The sequence below is a fragment of the Helianthus annuus genome, chromosome 12 (assembly GCF_002127325.2).
Source record: "Helianthus annuus cultivar XRQ/B chromosome 12, HanXRQr2.0-SUNRISE, whole genome shotgun sequence".
In the NCBI taxonomy this organism is placed as follows: domain Eukaryota; kingdom Viridiplantae; phylum Streptophyta; class Magnoliopsida; order Asterales; family Asteraceae; genus Helianthus; species Helianthus annuus.
In genome coordinates, this window is record NC_035444.2 from 11,764,076 (window position 1) to 11,786,935 (window position 22,860).

General features: G+C 35.9%; 3 protein-coding genes across 5 annotated transcripts; 1 reads left to right on the top strand and 2 right to left on the bottom strand.

Moving 5' to 3' along the window:
- The first annotated feature begins 1,632 nt into the window (after nt 1-1,632).
- LOC110894107 lies at nt 1,633-2,993 on the top strand. Its single transcript, XM_022141282.2, has 2 exons — nt 1,633-2,102; nt 2,271-2,993. Exons 1-2 carry the CDS (start codon nt 1,741-1,743, stop codon nt 2,398-2,400), a joined length of 492 nt encoding a protein of 163 aa, XP_021996974.2. The 5' UTR covers nt 1,633-1,740; the 3' UTR covers nt 2,401-2,993.
- A 5,507-nt stretch (nt 2,994-8,500) lies between these two features.
- On the bottom strand, nt 8,501-13,749 carry LOC110894105 (protein ABCI12, chloroplastic). Of its 3 annotated transcripts, none has more exons than XM_022141279.2 (7): nt 13,325-13,749; nt 11,788-11,904; nt 11,445-11,681; nt 10,755-10,919; nt 9,653-9,728; nt 9,115-9,179; nt 8,501-9,024 (listed from the first exon to the last, which is right to left on the bottom strand). In XM_022141279.2, exons 1-7 carry the CDS (start codon nt 13,643-13,645, stop codon nt 8,872-8,874), a joined length of 1,134 nt encoding a protein of 377 aa, XP_021996971.1. In that variant the 5' UTR covers nt 13,646-13,749; the 3' UTR covers nt 8,501-8,871. The 3 variants fall into 3 exon arrangements, with proteins under 3 accessions (XP_021996971.1, XP_021996973.1, XP_021996972.1); XM_022141281.2 differs by having other exon boundaries at nt 11,445-11,706; nt 13,325-13,747; XM_022141280.2 differs by lacking the exon at nt 9,115-9,179 and having other exon boundaries at nt 13,325-13,745.
- A 1,575-nt stretch (nt 13,750-15,324) lies between these two features.
- On the bottom strand, nt 15,325-20,990 carry LOC110894104 (glutamine synthetase, chloroplastic). Its single transcript, XM_022141278.2, has 14 exons — nt 20,785-20,990; nt 18,889-19,142; nt 18,771-18,810; nt 18,502-18,605; nt 18,368-18,416; nt 18,154-18,260; nt 17,873-17,960; nt 17,563-17,691; nt 17,400-17,474; nt 17,229-17,282; nt 17,106-17,143; nt 15,958-16,117; nt 15,794-15,854; nt 15,325-15,681 (listed from the first exon to the last, which is right to left on the bottom strand). Exons 2-14 carry the CDS (start codon nt 19,134-19,136, stop codon nt 15,542-15,544), a joined length of 1,293 nt encoding a protein of 430 aa, XP_021996970.1. The 5' UTR covers nt 19,137-19,142; nt 20,785-20,990; the 3' UTR covers nt 15,325-15,541.
- Nucleotides 20,991-22,860: the final 1,870 nt, after the last annotated feature.

The following is a 22,860-nucleotide window of genomic DNA, read 5'->3' on the forward strand; positions in this document are numbered from 1 at the left end:
ACAGTGGCTAAGCTTGACCCGAATGACGAGGGGTCGACAAATGTATATACCTAAAGTTTTCTATAGAACCAGGGGGTCGAAAACGTATATACCTAAAATTTTCTATACGAAAACTACATATATAACACTACTGAGCGAAAAGTTCAGGGGGTCTGGCGCCCCCCCCCCCTCTATACTTCGCCCCTGGATACTTACGTACAATACGGGATAAATAGAAAAATGCTACGTCAAATCCTTATTAATCTAGAATTCTAAAATGATATGTCAAACATGTTCAGTGGATTCATCAACCAACACATCATTGGTAAAAAAAAACATATATGAGAAATCATTTGTATGTTCTTAATTAATTCATATTAGTTGAGTTATCTTGAGAGGTTATCATACAATCAAAAGACATGATTTGTATGAAACAATCAGTAGGAACATATGCTGATTCTTGAATAATGATAGTAATATTCTTGGAATGGAGATAAAGCTACATGTACACTGAAGGTGAAGGGCATGGAAAGTAAGTTTCAAGATTCTATATAAGGGAGACATACCTCTACTTGTTACTCACATCAAATCATGCACAAAATAATGATGTTCCAATGTGATGGTACATGAGTACCACATATATATACTGTTTTGTCTGATTAAGGAAAGCTTTGTGCAAACTAGCTAGGGTTTCTTTCTATAGCTGCAAACAAGAAATATGAATCTTCCATCTACACATGATCATCGAAACTATAAAGGTAAAAAGTGGTGACAGAAGAGAGTGAGCACACATGGCCTTTCTTGCATATATACATGCTTGAAGCGATCTGTGCTCACCCTCTATCTGTCACCACCCCATCTACTCTCCTCATCTCTAGTTACAACAAATCATGTATATTCAACCTTAATCCTAGAAGAATACACCTCTTGAGGTATATTCAACCTTAATCCTAGAAGTATCATGAACAGGCATAGCAAGCGTGTCATAACAAATAACTTTTAAATCTAATGTGAAAAACCCGTCAAAATTCAACACTACAAATAAGACGTCTTTATCAATGGACAGGGTCTGTAGGTGATCTCTCGGTGAAGGTAGGACCTGTCACAAATCCTTTGGAGAATATACGTGATCGAAGGCTTCACTAATAGATCACCAATAGGGTTTGTGAAGGATCACCTCACTTACGTCCACTTCACAATCAGAACAATAGCACCGTCATGGTTTGTTGAGAGATCACCTCACCAACGTCCACTTCAAAGTCAAAACAACACTGGACCTCATCGACAAATTATCAATGACTTGTCACTGATGAATTCACAATAGCAGTTTCATCTAAGGATAACTAACATCGTCTACATAAAGATCAACAACGTATATTATAAATAACGTATTTCTTTTTTTCTAGAAGTTGACCGACAGATCTAACCATCCATGATTTTTTTTATCGAAAGACGTCATTTTCCCTAAAAATCTATCACAATTGTTGAAAACTCTACCAACATTAAATATCCATTAAAACCACTAAATGTCCCATTAAAATAATTAGTTACATTTCAATTTCTCAAAAGATATTTTGACCAAAAACATTGGTACATGACCTAACAAAACACATCATAGTCATACTAAACCAATTTCATTATAATATTATATCACATTCACATGTATCAATGTTTGCAACTGTGTTGACTATTTACAAGTTACAACCCTCCCAATAAGACTCTCTTCAAAACCCCCAAATTCTCTCCATTTCCCACAACCCCATGTCCAATTTCAGATCAAAAGACATGCAATTAGAGCAATACAATGGAGAAATTGACCCAAAAAGATCCGATTTTGAGCACAACCCACCTCATAATTTCAGATCTTTAAGTGTTTCGTATGGTTCTTCTTACAAAACCCCACAAAATAATATGGATATTGTGGTTGCGAATGATTTGAAATTGAAGAAAGGGAAGTCGGTGAACGGATTAGCGACGAAACAATGGAGTTTTAGCGACCCAGAGTTTCAGAGGAAGAAGAGAGTTGCAGGGTATAAAGTGTACTCTGTTGAGGGGAAACTTAAAGGGTCTTTTAGGAAGAGTTTCAGGTGGATTAAAGATAAGTATAATCATGTTGTTTATGGGTAAGTGTTTGTGAATCTGGAATATGTATATGTTCATGAATGCTCATTTTGTGTCTTGATTTTATCAGTTTTCATGTGTATGTATATGTTTGTGTTAAATGAAATTTATCCTGATGAATTTAAAGTTGTATAATTGGAAATTTTACCCTTTTTTTTTTTTTTTGAAAGGTTAACTTCATTCACAAAACACCCAAGCTCGAAGACCGAGCCGGGAACCAAAACAACACTAAATAATTACAAAATTACACCAATCCGACCACGAGATCGGGTTGTTCCTGATTCTATGTTTATACCATAAAAACCCCCAAGATCTAACTTCGCTAAATATCTCTTCTACCTTAACCTCTTTTCCCGAAAAAATAGCATTGTTACGCGCCAACCAAATACTCCAACAGGCTACCCGAATGATGCCCTGAATCATATTCTTTGCTTCAGCCTTGTGAGAACCAGTTTTGTGAACATCCAGCAAGTCACGGACCGAGAAAGCGTAAATAGGGGGAATACGGCACCAGGAACTCACCTTCTGCCATAGAACCGAAGCAACCAGACAAGAAGTGAACAGGTGGACAGAAGTCTCCTCTTCCGACCGGCACAGAGGGCACAAGCCTTCACCAACCGAAATCCCTCTCGTTCGTAAAGCGTCCGCAGTGGAAATTTTACCTATTGATTGGATTCTTGGATGAGTTTTAAGAGCATTTATATCTCATTCTCTTGGGTTATGCATATTTTAAAAAAAGTGGCTCTAAGCGCGTTTGTGAGTTAAAAAGAGAGAAAATATTATTGCGTATATGTATGTATATTTGAGGTGATATTGTTCACCTCTCTTAATTTTTTTAATAGTTTTTGAAAGTGGTTATGAGTGGAAAAGAGAGAAAATGTAATGAAATCTGGTGTAAAAAATTATTAAATTGAAAAGAAAAGAAAAAAATGTAGTTATTTTTAGTATAATTATAGAAATAGAGATGAAGGAAGAGATATGAATGCTCTAAAATGCGTATGAAATCTATACAGAACCAGTTTTAAGTAAAGAAACGTAGTAAATGATATGAAGGCTTCAAAGTTGTGAATGGGATAATTAAAACAATATGTACAAGTGTTTAAGTTATGGTTTTCTATGTAAAGTCGGTTTAATTTTTTGAATCAAATCGGTTGATTAATTTCATTTTAAATATTTTTGTTTCCTAGATTAATTGTTTTCTTAATTTTTGATAGAACTTTTTTATTTAAACTTATTTTTTTATTCTTGAAACCTTATTAATGGCTTTGATAATATCATATTGTGTATGGTTGTTTGTTTAGGAACATTTATTCATATAAACTCAATAATTTGAATTAAATTGTACCTTATTTTGATTTTTAAATAATTGAATTATAAGACTATGCGTAGTCGTTGGGGTGAATAACGTCCCACCCTTAAGCGTTGTGTGTCATGTGGCAGCCTAGTCAGCAATGGGGCGTTTTTCTAAAATGGGTGTAGTGAGGATGTGGGCATTATGTTAAAAAATGGGTGTAAATCAAATGAAATAAAAAACATCAAAAATCTTTATTGGACAAAAAAAAGTAGAACATCACTGATTGGCCAAAACTTTTGAACATGGGCGTGGAAAATACAACGCCAAAACAAATTTTAGTAAAGAAAACGCCCATGGGGGCGGGCTCGCTGGCGTTTTGGGGCGTGGAAGAAGACAAAAACGCCCAGAATTGTAACGAGTACGGATAGTCTAATGGATTTTCATAATTTTTTTTTTTTTTTTGAGTATAAAGCGTATAAGTTGTTTGGTAAAAAATATTGATATTGTCTTGTAGATATTATTTACAAAGTTGGTCCCTATTTTTAACCGTTTGTCGGTCTAGTAGTTGTTAAAGTGGGGTTGAGTTCTTGAATGCTTTTCTTTTTGTTATAAGCAGTTGAGTACCAAGTTTCATATCTTCTTTTTAATTCATTTAAATATGTAGGTCACGGATGATGGATGACAAGGAGTTAAATACTCTCTTCTTATAACAAGCACGTATTTTGATACTTTTGTTTGCATTCACTGCTAAAAATTGAAGTTCTATTTTACTAGAAATTTGAAACTCAAAGACCAAACGTAGTGGTCCATGCCAAATGGTGTGGGTCTATCTGATTAGGCAACGATGTGGCGTGACTTTTGCAAGTTTCTGATATGGATGGGCTATAAGCACCGCACCCGTGGGGCATGAGAAGGCGTGGTTCCAACCACGCATGAAGGGCAGATTCTTGATGATGTGGCGGAGAGTCCGACGTGGTTCCAGCAGGGGCGCAGGATTTAAGGGGCGGGGAGGGGCGCCCGACCCCCCGAACTTTTCAATCAGTAGTGTTATATATGTACGTTTCGTACAGGATTTTGTAGGTATATACATTTTCGACCCCCCCCCCCGGTTTTAAAAAAAAATAGATATATACGTTTTCGACCCCCAGTTTTAATTTTTTTTATTTATATAGCCCAAATAAAATATTTAATTAACCCAAATATTATAGTCCAAATATTTGGTAGAATACTAGAATGTATACTATATAACCAAAATCAAATCATTATATAGCCCAATTTAAAAGCCCACCCTATAAAAAACCCAATTTCGTTTAGTTTGGGACATCGACCGGAAGAACATAAGCCATAAGCCAGAACTGCAAAAGGGGGGAAAACGTAGGTTTAGAACTGTTCGACTTCAGCTTCTTGTTCCAGAACAGAAGCCAAAACGTTGCTCATTGTTGTAGTCTTGTACTCTTGTTCGACTTCTTCAATCTTCATAAGGTTAATGGTATGTGTTTTTTATCATTAGGTTTAATTTAGGGTTGCAATTTATGTGATTTAGGTTGAAATTAGGGGTGAAGTTGGTCCGAATTTTTTCTCTAAACTTGTTGAATCTTTCTGTAACTATGTCTAATTTTATTTGTTTAATCTTGTTGTGATTTGATTTAGATAGAAATTAGAGTTTGAAATTTAGGATGATTTATTAACTTGTTTTGTTATTAGATTATGCTATGAGGAAGAATAAAATGATAACTTCTTTTTTAATGTTTGAAAACGTTTTTTATTTGATATTAATGTTTGACCCAACCCGACCCGAATCACCGACGTCCGACCCGAACATACACCTCGAAACTACGCGATAGAAATTTTTTTTAGGTCCGTTACCTTCCGACCCCCCGAACTTTTTTTTCAAGCTTCGCCACTGGGTTCCAGCCTACTCCGATGTGAGGGGTGGCTACGTCCTAAACGTGATTCACTACGCTTGGTCTAACCTAACTTTTTAAAACACATATTATATTTCTTTGTTTCTTCTTTGTTGGTGTAGATATTTTTTGTTTAAGTCAACGTCTTTTTTTTATCGAAAAGATCAACATTTATAGAGAGAGATACTTTTAAAGTCTTGATTTTTTTAATTCATAACTTTGATAGTTTTGCGTTAATTGTGAATTTGTAGTTGTTATATCTGTAATAGCATTCACCTCTCATCCTCTATATAAAATATCTCTAGATTTTAGAGAATGATTTAAGGAAATCATACCACAAAACATCGCTCCATTTTATTCTTTAAAATAAAAAACAATATAGAGAAAACAAAAGTAAATCTCAATATTTAGTTACTCAAATCCAAGTCTTTATAATTACTTGTGAGAAAAAAATTATATAAGAAGTTTTATGAGTAAGATAAGGATAGAGATAGAGAACTGGATGTGTGTGGTTTTAAAAAAATAAATATTTTTTGAGTAAACTGCCATTTTGGTCCCTGTGGTTTGGGCAGTTTTGCCATTTTAGTCTAAATCTCAAACTTTTTAAATCTGGGTCCTTGTGGTTTGCATTTTGTTGCCATTTTAGTCCAAAACTCAAAATCTCTCATTTTTTATTGTTTTAAGGCCCCTTTTTTCTCTTTATCTGCAAGGGTAATTTGGTCATTTAATTTTCATTAGAGCAATTTATTTATTAAAAAACCCACATAATATAAATACCACCACCACCACCAAAATCTCTGCACTTCCTCTCTCTCTAAACACCATTTCATCAATCTCTCCATTAATTCACACACAAATTCACGCAACACATCTGTAATCCACTCCATTATCTCATCAATTTCAGTTTCATCATCTCAAATCCACGGTAGAAATCGACGGAGATGAGTGGCAGCACCACAGTGGCAAACCATCATCTTCTTCAAAATTCAGACCCAAACCCTCCTAAACCACAAACCCTCATGTCTTGGCTGCCATTAACACTTGAAATTTAAAAAAAAAAAACATCAAAAGCAACGAGAGTGGTAGGAGGAGTTTACCGGAACCCTGTCGGAAAGAAAGAACTCCGGTGATTGCGGCTGCCACCACCGCCCCCATCTCTCTACACCACCAGCAGCAAACACCAGCCACCACCGCCCCCATCTACCACCACCGCCCCCAGAAACCATCTTCATCAACCATCAAACACCACCCCACTCCACTGACCACCATCTTCGCAATACACTAACCACCACCGAGAAAGCCCTCTCCGACGACCAGATCCGTCATAACGTCGCCGTCAACTTCAAGAACCACCTCAAACAACGCTAGGTCTTCGTTGATCTTCAACTTTCATCTCCGAATTCTTCATCTTCAACGTTCATCATCACCGTCTTCGTTGATCTCGTTAACCTGCAACTTCCATACCATCTATTTTCATCTTCTCTGACGAGTCCTCCGGCCACCATCATCTTCACCGTCGCTCCATCATAATCACCACTCCGACCACCGCATTCTCCGGCAACTGTTGCGTCCATCATCAGTCTTTTTCATCGTCATCATCATCGTCTCTGAACTTCACTGGTAACCTGCAACATCTCCGGCGACCACCACCTCCATCTTCCTGTATCGGACCTCCATCTTCCTGATTGTCTATCGTCGTCTGATTGTTGTCGGCTGAAGTTAATTTTAGGGTTTTGATGTAATTGGGATAGGGGTATTTATATTATGTGGGTTTTGTAATAAATAAATTGCTTTAATAAAAATTAAATGACCAAATTACCCCTGCAGATAAAGACAAAAAAGGGGCCTTAAAACAGTCAAAAATGAGAAATTTTGAGTTTTGGACTAAAATGGCAACAAAATGCAAACCACAGGGACCCAGATTTAAAAGGTTTGAGATTTGGACTAAAATGGCAAAACTGCCCAAACCACAGGCACCAAAATGGCAGTTTACTCACTCATATTTTTTTGAGAAAAATGTGTTTTTAGTTAAATTATGAAGATAGATAGGGAGAATGAGATGTGAATGCTCTAAGGTCCTTTTATATTTATGTTTTCTTAAATTTTAGAGTTAAACTGTCATTTTCGTCTCTGTGGTTTGTTCACCTTTACCATTTCAGGTCAATTTTCAAAAATGCACTAGTTTCCTCCCTGACATACTGGAAACGTGCCACTTCAGTCCAAAAATTAAAACCCAGTTAAGTCAGACAGGTTAAATGAAGGGTATTATCATCAATTCATATATCTTTTATTTTCAGCTTATTTATGAATTGACAATAATACCCTTCATTTAACTTGTCTGACTTAACTGGGTTTTAGTTACTGGACTGAAGTGGTACGTTTCCAGTATGTCAGGGAGGAAACTGGTGCATTTTTAAAAATTGGTCTGAAATGACAAAAATAAACAAACCACAGGGACGAAAATAACAGTTAACTCTAAATTTTATTTATCATCTTCACAAGAGCACTCACAATGAGGGCTTTTTCTCAAGTATATAGGGTTAGTAAAAGTTTATGCATTGCGAAAAAATTGAGGTTTTTAAATGACTTATGTTAGCAGAGTTTAATGCATTGCTTTCTCTGTTTTGTTACTGTTAATATATAATAATACGTTTTAGACTTCAAAAAAAAAATAAACATATATAAAAGTTTATAAAGGCTTTGAAAGCAAAATTTGATTGAATTAAACTTAAACAAAATAAAACATTAAACAGTTCATACAACTATTAAACATATAAGAAAAATGTTGAAAACAAAAAATATATAAAACTAAAACATGAAAAGACTTGCACAAAGTGTACAATTTTCAAAGTCAAAATACAAAACTAAAAAGTTAGAACCACTGAACTTGAAACATATTTTTAACATAAAAAAAAACACTTTCAAAATTCTAGAAACAAAATAAATTGGGTGGGGCCACATATAGTTGAGTCTTGCATGATATCCGACGACATATCACTATAATAATCCGTTATATAGATTCGTTGTCACATCCCTCTTCGTCAAGAATGTTATTTGGCTTTCACTATTTTTTGTTTATTATTTTACTTGAAAATGTGTTATATCACATGGATAAATCATGTTTCCTATAACCCGTTTAATAAACAGGTTATCGCGCTTGAACCGTTTAACAAACGGTAAAGTGTACGGATTGGATTGTATATAAACAGAGCAACCCGTCAACCTGTTTAAAACTTTAAATAAAAGTATACAGGTCATATAATATAAATAAAATATACAAGTCAACTTGTAACCCCTTTAACCCGTTTTAGATAAATGGGTTACACGGGTCCGGGTTAAGTGACAAGCATAAGAATCAACTGGATTACTTTAAAGTTGACATTTTTCTGTTTTCATTATGCTATTTTGAATAAACTTGATATAAACGAAAGCGAATGCGCTTTAAATCTACCGACTTCAACTTCGATTAGAACCGAAATGAACCAAAACAAATATGAAACAAGTCGACCCGGCCCGACTATACTTCTAAATAATCTTTAACCGAGAATGAATTGATCATACTACCGTTTAGCCTCAAATAAGTATATACTCCGACAAAGCGGCAGCACCTATAAGTCCAACGAGTGTCACAAGTGATACCATGTTTGGAATTGGCGCAGAAGACGACGATGAGAAGTAAATCTTGTGGGAGCTGCTGTCTCCCCGGAACCCTCTCACGGTCATCGCCTGTAAAATGCCACACGAAATTACGTAAATAAATCCATAGTTTCATAAGAACAATGTTTGCTTTTCGATTAAGTGACAAATATCTCAAACCTGTGTTATCTGCTCTGCGTGATTAAATATATTTTTGAAGATCCGACGGATGTATGTAAAGAAAACTGCAGTTCCAGACGACATAATTTAAACAAAATTGGGTGATTTTTTTAACCCACAACTTGATGCAAATAAATAAATATTACTGTTTTTAAACTGAAGAGAATGTTATTTTATTAATTTCACTAGTTTTAACGTTATTTTATTAATTTCGCGAAAATAACGTTAAAAACGGCGGACGGTTAATCATGTGCCATTTGGTGGCGTTGATAGCCGAAAGACAAATTGGTACATGCACTAATCGGCCTTTGTCCTGATTGTTGAGTGTTAACTGGATGCAAAACTACTATCGAGCTGGGGGTTTCACTGGAAGCAGCCTCTTTATTCCTGTGGGGGGTAGAGGTAAGGCTGTCTACATCTTACCCTCCTCAGACCCTACCTTAGCTTTGCTATTGGTGGGATTTACTGAGTACGATGATGAAACTGAAGAGAATGTCACGGGTGTTCTTAAGATTGATTGAGTAGTAGATTTACTTACCATCAACGGTCTCCATTGTAGCCAAGTGTTTCCAATTTATCCTCCGGGATACAATCCCCAATGCCACAATCCGTACCTACAATGAGAACATTACGACACATAGTATGAGTCAACTTTTCTTTCTCTCATACCTCAACTAACTAGAGATGAAAATTTTACAAATAGGGTCGATTTATGGTTTTTTAACTCTTAACGGGTCAAATGGAATAAGCTAAAGAATTAAACTAAAAAGGTAAAGGTCCAATCTGAATTGTATTCGAATGTATACCCCCCCCCCCCCCCTAAATCGCTTTGTCAAAAAATGGTGGATTATTTTTGTGAATAAATAGTTTCGGTAATCAGATCTAGCACATTAATAACTTATAAACTAAAAAAAGGGATAAAAAGAAATTGTTTAAGTATTACTATATACATATAACAATGATTTAGATTAAATAAATGAGTCGAATGACATGTCTTATGTTATATAAGTGTAATTTATGTATAAAAAGTGACTAAAAATACAAAAAAGAAAGAGTAAACTGTCAAAATGGTCCCTGAAGTTTGGTCATTTTAGTCCAAAACTCAAACCTTTTGAATTTGGGTCCCCGTGGTTTCAATTTTGTTGTCATTTTCATCCAAAATCAAAATTTGGTATGATTTTTCAGTTAACATCCAGTTTTTTTTGTCTTTTTTCTCCCTTTTAATGAAGGGCAAAATGGTCTTTTAACGGTTTATTATAACATATTAAAAAAAAATTGACTATTTTACCCTTCATTAAAAAAGAGGAAAAAGACAAAAAAAACTGGATGTTAACTGAAAAATTTGACCAGATTTTGATTTTGGATGAAAATGGCAACATAATTGAAACCACAGGGACCCAGATTCAAAAGGTTTGAGTTTTGGACTAAAGTGGCAAAAGTGACCAAACCTCAGGGACCATTTTGGCATTTTACTAGATAAATAATGAACAATCTGAGCTCGTGCTTGTAAATTATTCACAAGCCAAATTCGAGCTTTAGACATGATTGAAACGAGCGGAGCTCGAACTTAGTGGGGCTCAAGCTCGGCTCGGCTCATTTACACCTCTAACATTAAGGAACGAACTACTAAGCCCACTCACCTCATCGAATACTAGGTTGATAAATCTTAATGACAGTAGAAGAGTAAGAATAACTTCAGCCACCGGGACACCAACATATGCCAAAGGCTTCATAAACCATTGTAGAGCAAACGCGAGTTGTTCTGGTGTAGTCGTTGTCAAGCAAAGACTTGCGCTTTGAAAAATCTACAACAAAAGTTAAAACAACATTCATATCACATATAAGACAACTCGTATAACCACCTAAATTTGAGCTTAAACATATGATTATAAACAATTTTGACATAAAAATAAGAGTTAAATGCCATTTTAGTCCCTGTGGTTTGGACCATTTTGCCAGTTTAGTCCAAAGGTTTCATTTTTAACCTGTGGGTCCAAAAAGGTTTCACAGTTGCCATTTTAGTCCACTGGGTTAACTTCATCCATTTTTTCTGTTAACGAGAAGGCCAATTCGGTAATTTTGTATGTAATTCTGTTAACTAAAAGGGCAATTCAGCCATATAAAATGACCGAATTGGTCTTCTCGTTAACAGAAAAAATGGGTGGAGTTAACCCAGTGGACTAAAATAGTGGACTAAAATGGCAACGGTGAAACCTTTTTGGACCCACAGGTTAAAAATGAAACCTTTGGACTAAACTGGCAAAATGGCCCAAACCACAGGGACTAAAATGGCATTTAACTCTAAAATTAATAAATAAAAAAAAGCTTACAGAAAAAGTTAAGCAAGCTGTTGTACTCGCCAGAGACAACCCTTTTCTCGTAAGCTGCAACGGTCCTAATTTGAACAGTAGATACGAATAACCATCAAAAGACGGTGGAATATTCGGCAAGCCCATCATCGATGGCGGTGGAGTTCTCGACTGAACCACCATTGGAACACTATCTGCACCGAGCCCCACCATTAAGAACAAAATCCCAGATAATAGAGTGGTTCTTCCCAATTGATCCTACAAACAATATTTGAGAGCTCCCCTGCATTAGTGAATTACTATCTTCAAAAAGACAATTGATAAAGAAAATAGATGAGTGATAAAGAAAATTGATGATACGTACCACCCAAACTTGTCTTGGCAGTATCCATACAGACAATGAGGCCAGAAACGTGATTAATCCGAATCGCATGTATATATGTGTTCTTGCGGGGATAACAACTAGAACCAGAAGCCATGCCTGCACAAGTGAGATGTAGAAATCGATAAATGTGGAAATTAAGTTGCACTATTATATGAAACTGGCTAAAAAAAGCCAAATATCGGTGAATATGACGGTTAATGCATATTTTTTGAAATTGCATCACACTTAAATGTCAACTGTCAAGTAGAAAACTAATATAAATCTTTACAAATGTTTATCTTCTAACACTAATGAAGCTGAAATGGCTCTGAATTGTTTTCTACAAGAATCAATAATCTCAGAACTATTGAAGAAATGTACCAAACATACACATGAACATTTTAAAGTATTGAGTTAGATTACGCTACTCAGGGACTCAGGGATGGCAATTCCGGACACGACCCAAAACCTGACACGAATATAATCATGTTTTGGGTTATCATGTCTATCCCGTTTACTTAAATGGGCCGTATTACGCCCCGCTTGCGGTATGCATATAATGTATATATGTGTGGGCCCCAGAGGGGGGGGGGGCAAAAGTGAAAGTGCACTAATTTTAATGTTATTTTACTAATTTCGTGAAAATAACCTTAAAAGCTGAGGACGGTTAATAATGCATCATGTGGTGGCGTTGATAGCTGAAAGACAAAAGGGTACATGCACTAATCGGTCTTTGTCCCGATTGCTGAATGTTATGTGCCTTATGTCCAAGGCTTGATGCAAAACTACTATCAAGAGCCGGGGGTCTCACTGGAGTCTGGAAGCAGCCTCTCTGTTCCTACGGGTAGAGGTAAGGTTGTCTACATCTTACCCTCCTCAGACCTTACCTTTGCTTTGCTATTGGTGGGAATGATGACGACGACGACGACGACGAGGATGACGAAGAAGATGAGGACGACGGCGGCGATGAGGATGAGGACGACGACGACGAGGATGACGCCGACAAGGATGACGAGGATGACGAGGATGACGACGACGATGACTTAAACGGGCCGTATTCGGTTGACTTGTTTAACCCAACCCGATTAAATACATAGGTCGACAATCAACCTCTTCAACTAAACACGTCAACCCATTTATTACACCCTGTTCATGACCCATTTAACATGTTTGCAACTTGATTACAACTCTTTTACAACCTGTCAACATGTTTAACTCGTTTTGATAAACGGGTTAAATGTCTTCGACACACACACATACATATGGGGAGTGTTTGGGTTCAATGATTCACCCGGCAACCCTACACGAGTAACACCCCTAAAGTTACTATTACTCTATAAAACCCAGATTTAAGATACAAAGAACAAACCCATAAAAACAATAAAACTAGGTTTCAGAAGAACACACTTAAACCAATTCAACAAACACCATACAACCCAATCAATAAAAATCCAATCTTTACCCAAACCCATTTCAATCTAGCAAAAAACCCACAATTTCCAAACAAGATACTTCAAGAAACAATTACAAAAGTTACCAATTTGATTCTGGGATCAACAGAGTGCAAGAAAGTGGTGGGTGAGGATATGAACTGGCAAATTGGGCTAGAAGTTGCCCCTGCAATGGACCTGAGGATCTTGTCAGCTGAGATAATATTTTTTGGCAGCAGTTTCTCCCATTTTGGTGGGTCAGAATCACTGGTTTGTGAGCATTTGATGAGGGTTTTGAACAGGGGTTTGGTGGTGTAAGTATGTTTGGGGATCTTTTGTGGGTTTGGGGGGAATTGAGGGAGGAAGAAGATGCGGGGGTTACGAGAAGAGAGTGTGAAATTGGCGGTTGGGTGGATTTGGATGTTCATTTGGGTGGATGGTTTAGAGTGTTTGCTTCTTCAGCCAAGGCCGAAGGATATGAGTTCAACTGAACACCACCCAAAAGGTTCTGCCTTTGTCATATATTCGCGTTCCCTTTTCAAGAAACTAACTTGTGTTAACCCTTATGTGTTACAAGCAGGGGTGCAAATGAGCTGAGTCGCGCTGAGCCCGAGCCCGGCTTTGTTCAAGCTTTGTTTTCAAAACTCGAGTTCAGCTTGTTGGTAATTTCTAAAGCTCAGTTCGGGGCTCGGCTCGTTTACTATATTTTAATTAATATATTAAATAAAAATAATATAAATAATAGACTCGTCCACGCTCGCAAGCTCGATAAGTTAAGGTCGGGTTCGGGCTCGTTTACTAAACAAGCTTATTTTTAGGTTCGGGCTTGGCTCGTAAACAAGTTTAAATAAGCTCGGCTCGGCTCGTTTACTAGACAACTTTAAATAAAGGGTAAATGTTATTAAATATTAATAAAAACTAATATTCCACTAAGCTCGATAAGGCTCGACGAGCCTGACGAGCTTCACATGGCAGGCTCGAGCTTGGGCTTGATAAATAAACAAGCTTTGTTTTAGGCTCAAGCTAGGATCGGGCTCGATAAGGCTCAACTCGTTTCGAGCTTTTTTTCGAGCCGCTCGACTCGTTTGCACCCCTAGTTATAAGACTGCGTCATGGCTTAGCGTCACCTTCCACATCAGCCGTTAAGCGCTTGAAAGTGGCGGATACATGTAATATTTATGATGATATAAATCTCAAATGATAAGTTTATAATTCTTAGCATACAAAATACAAATAATATCATGAAATACATATCTAGATGAAATCATTTTTCTCATAGCAAAGCCACAAAAATGAAGCACTGCTAGACAATGGTCTTAAGGGAAATTAAAGTTAAAATGTTTAGGGTACATGGTTCGGATGAAGGGTGTATAGTTTCAGGTAGTCAGACATGTATTACCTAATACCATATCCGTCATGTGCTCGTCAAAATTTTTAAAACTAATTTCATACCCGAATACTCGTCCCGAATGTTTTGGATTTCAGGTTTGCCCGTCGGGTCGGGTTCGTTTGTTATCCCTAGTGGCGATGGTGACGATGAGGACAACAGCGGTGGCGAAGGCGACAATGGTGGTGGTGGTGACAATGGCGAGGGTAACCGTGACATGTCGTTGGTGGTACTAGTGACGAGAGTGGTTGTGGTAGCAACAACGGTGGTGGTGGTGGCGGCTTAATGACTAGTTGGGGTGGTGTGGGCGATGATGGTGGTGCTGGTGGCGGCAACGGGGGTGGCGTCAATGGAGGGGGTGTCGGTAAAGGATGCAGTGACGATGCTGGTTGTAATGTGGGTGACAATTAGTAAGGATGCCAACCAACAATGGTTGTGAGTGGTGTTGGCGCATATGGATATGTTTTTGGTAGTCATTATCATACTCAACAAATCTCACCAATAGCAAAGTTAATGTAGGTTCTAAGAAGTGTAAGACGTAAACAACTTTACTTCTACCCCGTTTTAAACGACACAAAACACAACCACACCAACATGATTTAAACGACACAAACTAAATTGAATATGAATTGAAACTATGTGGAAAATAGGTTGGCAGAAAGCTGACACCAACATATTTAGATCAAACTAGACACAACCCGTTAACCCAAACACGATCCGAATTGCCAAGCCTTATTAATATAATATAACATACCCAAGTGTACTTATACACACATCAAAATGTGCATAAACTGTCCAATAATCATCTCATAAAAACCACCCAGTTGCTACAAAAAGCTTTAAATATGATGACTTTTTGGGACCTTTATTTACAAGACGTCGAAGAAATCAAACTAGAAACAGAAAACCGAGCTTTCAAAGAGTGTACGCATCAACCCTACACGTTCAACGCCAACTTCTGAGCAGCGAGGGCTTCAGCCTCGAGTGTAGGCTCCCACAGGATGGTGGTTTCCGCAAGTAATCCTGTCACTGTATACGGGTCCATGTTTGATGCCGGACGCCTGTCTTCCAAGTAACCTACACACCAACCATAATAAAACAGAATTTAAAATGAGAATAATGTAAAAATGTAAGATTTAGAATTTATTATAAATGTTACAAATAACATTATAAAACAAAAAACTAATACCTTTGCCTGCTTTCTCAGTGTCACGCCCCACACGGATTGAGCAGCCACGATTAGCTACTCCCTGCAAGTTGACCAAAAGCCAAATATAACGGTTAAGAAACGTTTGAAAACCATTACGTGTAGTTATATATTGTTAAATTGTAGATAATATATGTTTTGTATACCCATGAAAATTGGTTAATGCTGGCGGTTTCATGTTTCCCTGTCAATCTTCTTTCGTTTCCTTCTCCGTAAGCACTGATGTGTTCAGTGTGGCGAAGCGAAAGGTTTAGGATCGCCTTTTTGATCACCTCAAATCCACCGTCTTCTCTCATGGCCTTTGTACTGCAAATTTAAAACACAATATAAGAATATATATTTTAAAAAGAGTAAAGTACACGAATGGTCCCTGTGGTTTATCAAAATTATGAATTTGGTCCCTAGCCTTTCAAAAGTACATAGATGGTCCCTGTGGTTGGTACTTTGTAACGCGTTTAGTCCCCAGCATTTTCCTAAAGTACATGAATGGTCCCTATGGTTTGCACTTTGTAACGCATTTAGTCCCTAACTTGTAGGGCTGTAAACGAACCAAACGTTTGGCGAACAGTTCGTGAACCGTTCGGCAGGAAGTTCATTTGTGTTCGTTCGTTTATTAAACAAACGAACACGAACAAGAAATTTCGTTCGTTTAGTTAAATGAACAAACATGAACAGAGGTCGCGTTCGTTCGTTTATGTTCGTGAACGTTCGGTAACGTGTTCGCTTGTGTTTGATAGTTCATTAGTGTTTTTATCTTTTATATTTATTTAAATATATCAAAATTGTGACAAATTAAATATTTAATAAGTGTCAGTGTATTATATATTCTGTTCATGAACGATTGTTTGTGTTCGTTTATTTCCATTTGTGTTCATGAACATTAGTTTGTGCTCATTTGTGTTCGTCAACGTTCGTTGCCAAAAATTAACAAACAAACACAAACGAACACGAACAAGTTCATTTCCTTAACAAACGAACACAAACATAAAATCCCGTTCGATAAGTGTTCGTGAACGGTTCGCGAACACATATATTTTTTAACAAACGAACACGAACAAGGTCTTGTTCGTGTTCGTTCGATTCGTTTACAGCCCTACTAACTTGGACATGCTAAAACCTTTAGATTTGTTGGCTGTGGACTAAATGTGTTACAAACTGCAAACGACAGGGACCACCTGTATACTTTTGGAAGCTAGGGACCAAATCCAAAATTTCGGTAAACCACAGGGACCATCCGTGTACTTTACTCTTTTAAAAATTTACTCCTAAATGGTAATAAGTAATGACTAAGTACCTGTAGTTAGTGTGGCATCCTGCTCCATTCCAGTCTCCCTGTCAATGCAAACCAGATATATTTATCGAGTTAAATATTTCTATTACAAACTAAAAGCGCAAATAAAGCATTCCATTACATTACCTCAATGGGCTTAGGGTCAAGTGTCAGGACAACACCGGCTTGCTCAGTAATTCTCTGTAGAAAAAAAAAATAATTACGCAAGAAATAAGCTTAGCTTATAATTTCTGATTAAAATAAAATGTTTTAAGAAATACTGCATAGTTTAGAATAACAATGATTTAGATAAATTACCTCAAGGAGGTATCTAGCACACCAAATATGGTCTCCGGCTTCAATTCCGACACTTGGACCAACTTGAAATTCCCACTGTAAACAATGATTGCGGATATGATATTTCTGTATATGATATTATAATTAATTAATTAATTAATACAGAGAATGAGTAGGAAAAAACCTGTCCGGGCATAACTTCTCCGTTGGTTCCACTGATGTTAATTCCGGCATATAAGCAGGCCTTGTAATGTGCATCTGATATGTCTCTTCCAAATGACTTATCCGCTCCAGCACCACAGTAGTACGGACCCTGTAGTTTTAAATATATATATAGGTTGATTAAAATAAAACAACTGTTGTTTCTATATGTGGCAAAATGGGCAGGTCAAAATGGGTTCGGATCAAAACCGATACTTTTTGTCCAAAATATTTTGAACTTTATATGTATAACTGGTGTGTCAAATTTGATTAAAAAAAATGATGAATAGTACCTGTGGACCAGGGTAGCCTCCAACAGGCCAACCCAAAGGCCACTTCACATCTGGTTGAAGCAAAGTGTACTCTTGCTCAATTCCAAACCTAAAATCAGATTCGGTTAACCAAATTAATCAGTTAGTCTAAATACAGAATATTAACATACACCGACTTCTGTCTATTTGTTTTTCGAATGAATTAATACCCCTCTATATAGAAAGGAGATATAAAATTACCAAATGCAATTAATCTTTAAAGTTTAGTTGCACTAAAAAAGATTTTCAACAGAAAAACCTACCAGGGCACCTGTTGTACGACTTTAGGATCACTGAAAATCTCAGCAGCCTTAGCACGTTTGTTTGTAGGGATGGGCTCGCCTTGTGGTGTGTAAGCATCACAGATCACCTATAAAAAAAATACAAATTAGAGTTAAGCTAATCTATAGAAAAAATTTTACTTTGCAGCTTATATATATAGAAAAATTACTTAAGATTCATAAATATTATACGCACCAATATGTTGTTCCCACCACGGAAAGGATCCCTAAAGATCGCCTGCGGGCTGGAAAATTGAATTTCAACTACAGTTACATCACCACAAAATATATATATATATATATTAAAATTTATGAGTGTTTAAGACTTACTATAAGATAACTTCACTGTCTTCTCCGGGTGCTTGTCCGGTACTTGATCCATCGTAGTTCCACTTTGGAAGCTCAGAAGGATGCTCAACTGGTTTCGAGAGTGTCTACAAAAAAAATAAAAACTAAATAAAAAAATAAAATAAAACCTTTTTTTCTTTCAACATAGCTATAGTTTTGATTATTATTATTATTATTATTATTATTATTATTATTATTATTATTATTATTATTATTATTATATATAATCAAAGCGTCAAAAGCTAACATACCCTTGATTTGCTGCGAACGTCTGTCCCAGAACCTCCGATCCTGTTTCAGAACATATGAAATATTTATGTATGTGAATACAAAATCTTTTTTATTTAATATTCAAGGAAAAAAACTTACCAGATGTATTCAGCGATGATCTTATCGGTGTAAGGAGTTACGTCCAAGTTTAGTAGGTCTTCCATCCTGTTAATCGTGCCACTTGCAGAAGCGCATATTCTAAATTTTGTGGCGGTTTTGATGGCTCCTTTCTTGCTTGGCTTCAAAGAAAAAGAGTTAAACATTTTGGACGACATACAGCTTGGTTCCATCGCATTCTTTGTTAACCGCATCTGCCATTGCACCGAAGGAGCCAAACATTGCGCCATTTTCACCTAATCACATCATTCAACACAAAAAAAAAAAAAAAATAATGTCAATAAATAAAGTAAAAAGTCAACAATGCAGGTTCGGTCATAGACTCATAGTAACCAATCTCGTTTGTTAAAGTTTGTTAAAACGTAACTAATCTCGTTTACTGAGATCTATAGTCATAGTAACATAGAAAGCTTTCCGTCGTGTTTGCAGTGTTTGCAGTGGCAGATCTAGAACTTTTGACAAAAGTATGCACTTTCGTACGAAATTATTTCATTTCCGACTAACAAAAATTCATTTATTTTTAATTTTTATACCCTACAAAGTACAAAAAAATAAGAGTTAATTACTGTTTTCGTCCCTGTGGTTTGTCAAAAATTACTATTTCAGTCCATTAGTTTAAAAATTGCGATTTCAGTCCCTATGGTTTCACTTTCGTAACCATTTCAGTCCACCTCGTAACTATTTCAGTCCCTGTACTTAACAGAATAATAGATTGAAATGGTTACAAAAGTGAAACCACAGGGACTTAAATGGTTACGAAAGTGAAACCACAGGGACTGAAATTGCAATTTTTAAACTAATGGACTGAAATAGTGATTTTTGACAAACCACGGGGACGAAAACAGTAATTAACTCAAAAAATAAATTTTAAGGTACACAAGGTCCCTCATGCATGTTTGAATATGTTATGCATATTTTTTTTAATATTCCAGTCCCACCACTACAATCAATCAAGCACTTTTAGTACCACTAACTTATTGCAACTTGATAAAGTGGCTTACCTATACAGTTATACTTTATACATATTTGTTTATTACTTATTAGTGATTTACTTTTTGCCTCTATTTATACAAACTTTATCCAAACATATTGGGATTAGTTTCCTTAATCTTTATGGTTTATCTTAATTTAATGTATATGACTCACTCTTGCTTTAAAACAGTATTATAGTATCAGATTCAAAAGGCAAAAATGAGATGTTGTGTGACGCAATCTACTTATTATATGATCATCTTTAATTATAAAAAAAAAGATTAAAGATTAAAAATTAAAAATAAAAATACTGCAGAATCTGATCAAGGCAACATGTTGCATTGACTAGCATACAAGTACAAGGGCAGTTTGGTCTTTTTCTCTCCTTATCACATGGAAAACAATGCAGATGCAGGTAAGAATAAATAAAATATGAATTGTTTATGTCAAACAATTATTAAAAACTAAAAATAGATCTGCAATTACAAAGCCAATGTTGGATTGTCACTTGGCATGTTTGACTAGGTCAACTTCCACAACCACCCATCATGCTTCCTCCAAAAGAATGAATAAAATAAACAAAACCAATTCCAATCCAACAACATTCGTAACGATATCAATATCGTTTTTATGGTTTTCAGTTGATGTAAAACACGTTTATTTTTTGGGATCTATCTTTCGGCATACAAACTAAACCGATCCCGACTGAATTCTGTTAAATCTTTTTTAAAATAAAAAATGAGTTGTTCTTTTTTTTATCGTAAGTTATAACGAGTGTCGATACAACAGTACCCAATGCACGGAACAATCTTGAAAATGGAGTTGTATTCTACGATCAATAAGCAAATGAAATGACAAAAGAATGAAGAATGAGTGAGTTGAGAATGTGGGGAATGGGGGACTTACCGGAGGAGGGGCGGAGAGTGGCCGGAAAAGTGGTTGTGGTGGCGGCGAAGGAAAGAGAAAAGCGGAAGTTGATGAATGGGAATAAGAGAGGTTATTTATAAATATTAAATTAAATAAAGAAAAAAATAAAATGGTTGGTTGGCCTTTGCGAATGAGATAGGGGTGTACGGTTTGAGTGGTGGAAAATTGTGTTTGGTCTCTTTAAGGTCGTCAAAAGAACCTCTCATGAATAAGATAAGGTTTTATCGCCATCCCAACATTATTTTTCAACCATATACATACATCTATGTATGTATGTTTTAATAGGTATGTATGTATAAGTTAATGTGTGTGTATGTATATGCTTATGTTTATTGATATCGAGTCGGGGTCTCACTGAAAACAGTCTCTCTATTTCTATGGGGTAGAGGTAAGGCTGTCTACATCTTACCCTTCTCAGACTCTACCTTATTTTTGCTATTGGTGAGATTTAATGAGTGTGATGATGATGATGTACATGGGTGGACCTATGTTGACGGATGAATGGGCAGACACACCCGTTGAGAAAAAAATAGTGTACTTTTTAGATAGAAAACCCGATCGCACCCCTTGAAAATATGGTTAAACCCCTCATCTACGCTATCAGAAAATAATTCATGGGTATGTGTATGTGAGTGTGTATGTGCATGTGTATGTGTATGTGTATGTATATGTATGTGTGTGTTGGAAGGTTATGTATGTATGTGTATGTGTATGTGTATGTATATGTATGTGTATGTGTATGTGTATGTATATGTATATGCATGGTGACATCGGTTTTATTTTATATTAATTGATGCATTTATTAGATGGTTTTTGGTCATGAATGGTGAGACATTTATTAGATGGTTTTTAATCATGAATGGTGAGACAAAATTAACGATGAATGGGTCCCAAATCCATTTCGGTTAATTATTGTGGATTCTTGTAAACTATCAAATAAATGGATTATACATATATGGGAGTTTTTAACATCAATAGCTTTCTTTAAAATGCATTCCACAAGCATAACTTATCTTGGAAAGTTTTGATATATTATTATTATTATTAAACTTAGTATCTTGTAACGGTTTTTTGTAACGGGTTTAAATATGACAATGTCATCATCCATCGTTAGTGTCAGGTGGCAACTTGACGCCATCTACGTTGTTAGCCAGAGGTACACAAAAGCGGAACCATTTTGTAACTGGACCAGTATAGAAATGGGTTTGAAAAGAACAAATTAGGAATCGAACTGACCATAACATATGATTGAAATCGGGTTGTAATCCTATGCTTTGAAATTGGTTTGAACCTAGTTTCAAGCCCGATCCTTTCACTTTTTTCAACCTGGTTTCAACCTGAATTGGTTTGTGCATCTCTATTGTCATCTATTATCTATCATAGTTATTCTTGTTTGATTTATCATTTATCTTTAAATTTGTTTGTTGTCATTATTATATCTCAAGCTAGAATATTAAGATACACATTTTAGCATTCTCATTATCTTGTAACTCAATAACACCTCTATATTTAAAGATGTGAAGATGGTTTATCAATATATGAAAAACCTTTAGATTCTTTTCAGACGACATCACCACCTCCATTGCAACATCCACTAGTTGTCATAAAAATAAATACATAGGGGGTAAACCCATTTTAGTATTTGTTTTCTAAAATGATATGTTTTAATCCAAGCACATTTTGGTTAAAACCCGTTTTGACACGACCAGATTGATATTTTTGTTTAAAGGAACATGTTTGATCCAAAATCTTCATGACCACCAGTTTGGCGGACTTATTTGGATTATTTTCCTCTTCATGAGATTCAATTTGGATAAGAAGATCTACTAAAATGTCCTTGTTTTCGTTGTTTTCGTAAGTGTTGTAAATGATATAAAAATTATCGAACTCATGGTATATCTAAAGTTCAAACAATGTAGTGACAGTGCAGTGCAATACAACTCACCAAGATTTAGATTACTAAATTAGATTATCATGTATTTAAATTTTGTAGTGAAAATTTTTGTATTGAACATCTAACTTTTAATACTTAAAAAAAGAGGCAACCAAAGTGTC